Below are 3,141 nucleotides of genomic sequence, written 5' to 3'. Positions count from 1 at the left end.
CAATGTTAGGATCATGTGTTTCAAGCCAGTGGATTCCGAGAATCAGAGGGTACCTTGGGGCATGAATAATGTCAAACTGGAGCTCTTCAACGTGGTTTCCAATTTTAACTTCAACAGGTGGTGTTTCCTTGGTTATGGGTCCATTAATCAATGGACGGCCATCTACAGTTTCGAGCATTAGAGGGAAGATGTTATTTCGGATGGGCAGCTTCTCTCGAAGAACCACAGAATGGTCAATGCTATTTCTGTAGGAACCTGAATCCACCATTGCTTGCTCAAAGAACTGTCGTCTTCCCAGTCGGATTTCAACCGTAAGCCATAGGGTACGAGACATGGATATTGGAAGTGAGGGGGATGCATATTTGTAGATTGGCCCGTCCGGGTTCCCCCTTACCGCCGGGCCTCGATGTTTCCCGCTTGGTGGGCACGATGAGGCTTGACAGGACAGTGTCTGGCAAAGTGACCAGGATGACCACAGTAGAGGCACAAGTGACCTTCACGACGGCGGGCTCGTTCAGCTTCACTGAGGTGTGGGCGATTGCTTGAAGCCTGCGCAGGCAGGTCTTCAGCCAGTGGAATAGCAAGCTCAGCTCTCTCCTCAGAGGGACTTGCCTCTTGTGGACTTAGATCAGGCTTACCACTTAGCATCTCTTCTAGGGTGATGCACTGGGTGATCAGATCAGATAGACTGGTGGCTGGGCTTAGGCGAGACAGTTCATCTCGGATAGAACTGGCAAGCCCTTCCTGAAATTGGATGCAGAGAGTGCTTTCATCCCAGTTTAGCTCTTGAGCAATGAGGTGGAAGTGGCTTGCATACTGGTAGACATGGTCCTCCCCTTGGCAGAGCTGACGGATGCGGTGGTTGGCATCTTCCATGTTTTCTGGATTGTCAAAAGTATCCTGGAGCACTTGTATGAAACTTTCAAATTGCTCCAACAGGGGGCTTTGGATATCTACTAAGGGCTGGAACCACTTTCCTGCTTCACCTGAGAAGCGGTTGCCAACAAAGCTTACCAGGGCTGCTTCAGTGGGATACAGGTGCCCTCTAACTCTCATGTAACTATTCAATTGAACCAGGAACTCAGGAAGCTTTTGGGCATCCCCATTGAAGGCCAGTAGGTATTCTAGGGGGAAAGCTTCAGATTCTAACCCGCTGGAGGGCTGTGGAAACTCTGAAGCTGCTGATGTTTCAGCAGCTGTTAGGCCATCTAGGGACTCCTGGGGTGCTAAGAGTCCTAGGAACTCCTGGGCATCAGAAGGATCCAGGAGCTCATGGGGGGCTGGAAGCTCAAGAGACTCCAAATTTGTTGAGGTCTCCCAGCTTTCTGGTGCCTCCTGGGGTTCCTGGGCATTTGAGGGATCTTGGGGTTCTGAATTCTGGGGCTCCTGGTCTCCTGGGGCATCCTGGGTATCTGGGAGCTCCTGGACATTCTTGAACTCTGGGGGCTTGTGGGCCTCCTTAGCTATTGGGAGCTTCTGAGGCTCCTTGGCCTCTGAGGGCTTTTGGGACTCCCAGACTGCTGAGAGCTCATGGACCATTTGGGATGCCTGGGGACCCTTGGTTGCTGGGGGCTCCAAGGACTTCTGGGGCTCCTGGTCTACTGGGGGCTCCCAGGCTGGGAGGTCCTGAGACTCTCTGGACTTTTGGGGCTCCTTGACCTCTGAGGGCTCTTGGGGCTCCAAGGCTGCTGGGAAACCCAGGGGCTCTGGGGATCTCTTGTACTCCTGGGCCTCAGAAGGCTTCTGGAGTGGTTCATCCTCCTTGGCTGCTCGGGGCTTCTGGAGCTCTGGGATCTGGGACTGCAAGGTAGCATTTTCCTCCATCAGCCTCTGCACTTGAGCCTGCAGAATTTCATTCTCCAATTTCAGAGCAATGTAGGAGGCTGCTAAGTCCTCTACCATCTTTTAAGGAAACGGGCTTGGTTTGGCAGTTTGCTGCCAAGAGAGATTGGGTGACAGTTTGTGAGGTCTTTCTAAAAGCTCCTCACAGGCAGATGTCAGGCTCTGTGAGTTTCCCAGAGGTGGGGATTTGAGCCCCACTAAGGTTGATTAACAAGAGGTCACTGTGAGCCTCCAGAGCTCAGCAAAGGGAGGTGTCAGATACACTGTGAAGAGAGTGGGGTCTGAGGATCAGAAATGGTGTAAAGCACTCATTCAAAATAAATCAGAACAAAACCTGCACAGCAGTGCTGGGTTTCTTTTACTATAGGCTCATATTCATGAGCTGGGTCATATATGCTGGCTCTGACCCCATGCCATTTTAAGAACAGCATCTGACCCAGACTTTGTATTTATTTTGCATTTTACTTTTGAAACTGAACATTATATAAGAAGTAATTTCTCCATATTCTTTTCTGTTTTATATAGTCTTTAATTTCTAATGTCTGCCTAATATCCCAATGTAACACTTGGATTTTAACAGCTGCTTTCAATGACTAAATCAAATGTTTGAGCAATGTGGGGATTTTAAGTTCTGTGGTGGGCCAACCCAAGAGATATTTTTGGGTGGCTGGGGTAGTAGGTAGGGGGGAGCTCTTTCTGACACCTCAGAAATCACACCACATAAGTAACCACATAAGACTAGCCTCAGGAGAAAACAAGCAAAAGTTGACTAAATATATATATGTGCTCAGCAGACACATGCATATTATTTATAAAATGCCTCAAAATAGTTAGGAAAATAATCTTTATAAATGTACGTTACCATTCAGAGACTTAGTCCAGGAGCTCGGCTGTCTGTGTACCCATCGCTGAGAAGGGAAGTGTGTGAATGGCTGTGGAGGCTTGCCTTTTCTGCATACACTGAACTCAAACAAACACACCCACTCCCAGAACACGTTCCAACTCTCCTCTGTAATGTAGCTATTTCAAGTGTGGAAGAGTTTTTTTGACAGTACCTCTCAGTTTAGAGCCACAAGGAAAGTAGGATGCTGTGCCGATGTGAGGCAGCCTCATGTACTCAGTTCTTGGTTACTTTAATAAATATTTGGCCAGGAAATTGGGAGTAATGCCACTGCCCTTGTGAAAAGTTGCAAACATTTCTGAATGACCACAGTGGTTTGGGACTTTATTTTTTACGTCTGTCTCATGTAACCTCCCATCACTCTATCCACACTGGGCCGCTTGTTTAATTCTTACTCA

The 3,141-nt window shown here is 48.5% G+C and overlaps 1 protein-coding gene across 1 annotated transcript; it reads right to left on the bottom strand.

Annotated features, from left to right (window-relative positions):
- Positions 1-358: 358 nt before the first annotated feature.
- Positions 359-1,902, bottom strand: RTL3 (retrotransposon Gag like 3). Its single transcript, XM_006195428.2, has 2 exons — positions 1,492-1,902; positions 359-1,419 (listed from the first exon to the last, which is right to left on the bottom strand). The coding sequence occupies exons 1-2, from the start codon at positions 1,900-1,902 to the stop codon at positions 391-393; spliced, it is 1,440 nt and encodes a 479-aa protein (XP_006195490.1). The 3' UTR covers positions 359-390.
- Between the last annotated feature and the right edge of the window lie 1,239 nt (positions 1,903-3,141).

The sequence above is a fragment of the Camelus ferus genome, chromosome X (assembly GCF_009834535.1).
Source record: "Camelus ferus isolate YT-003-E chromosome X, BCGSAC_Cfer_1.0, whole genome shotgun sequence".
In the NCBI taxonomy this organism is placed as follows: Eukaryota; Metazoa; Chordata; class Mammalia; order Artiodactyla; family Camelidae; genus Camelus; species Camelus ferus.
This window is presented reverse-complemented; position numbering and strand designations above follow the sequence as displayed.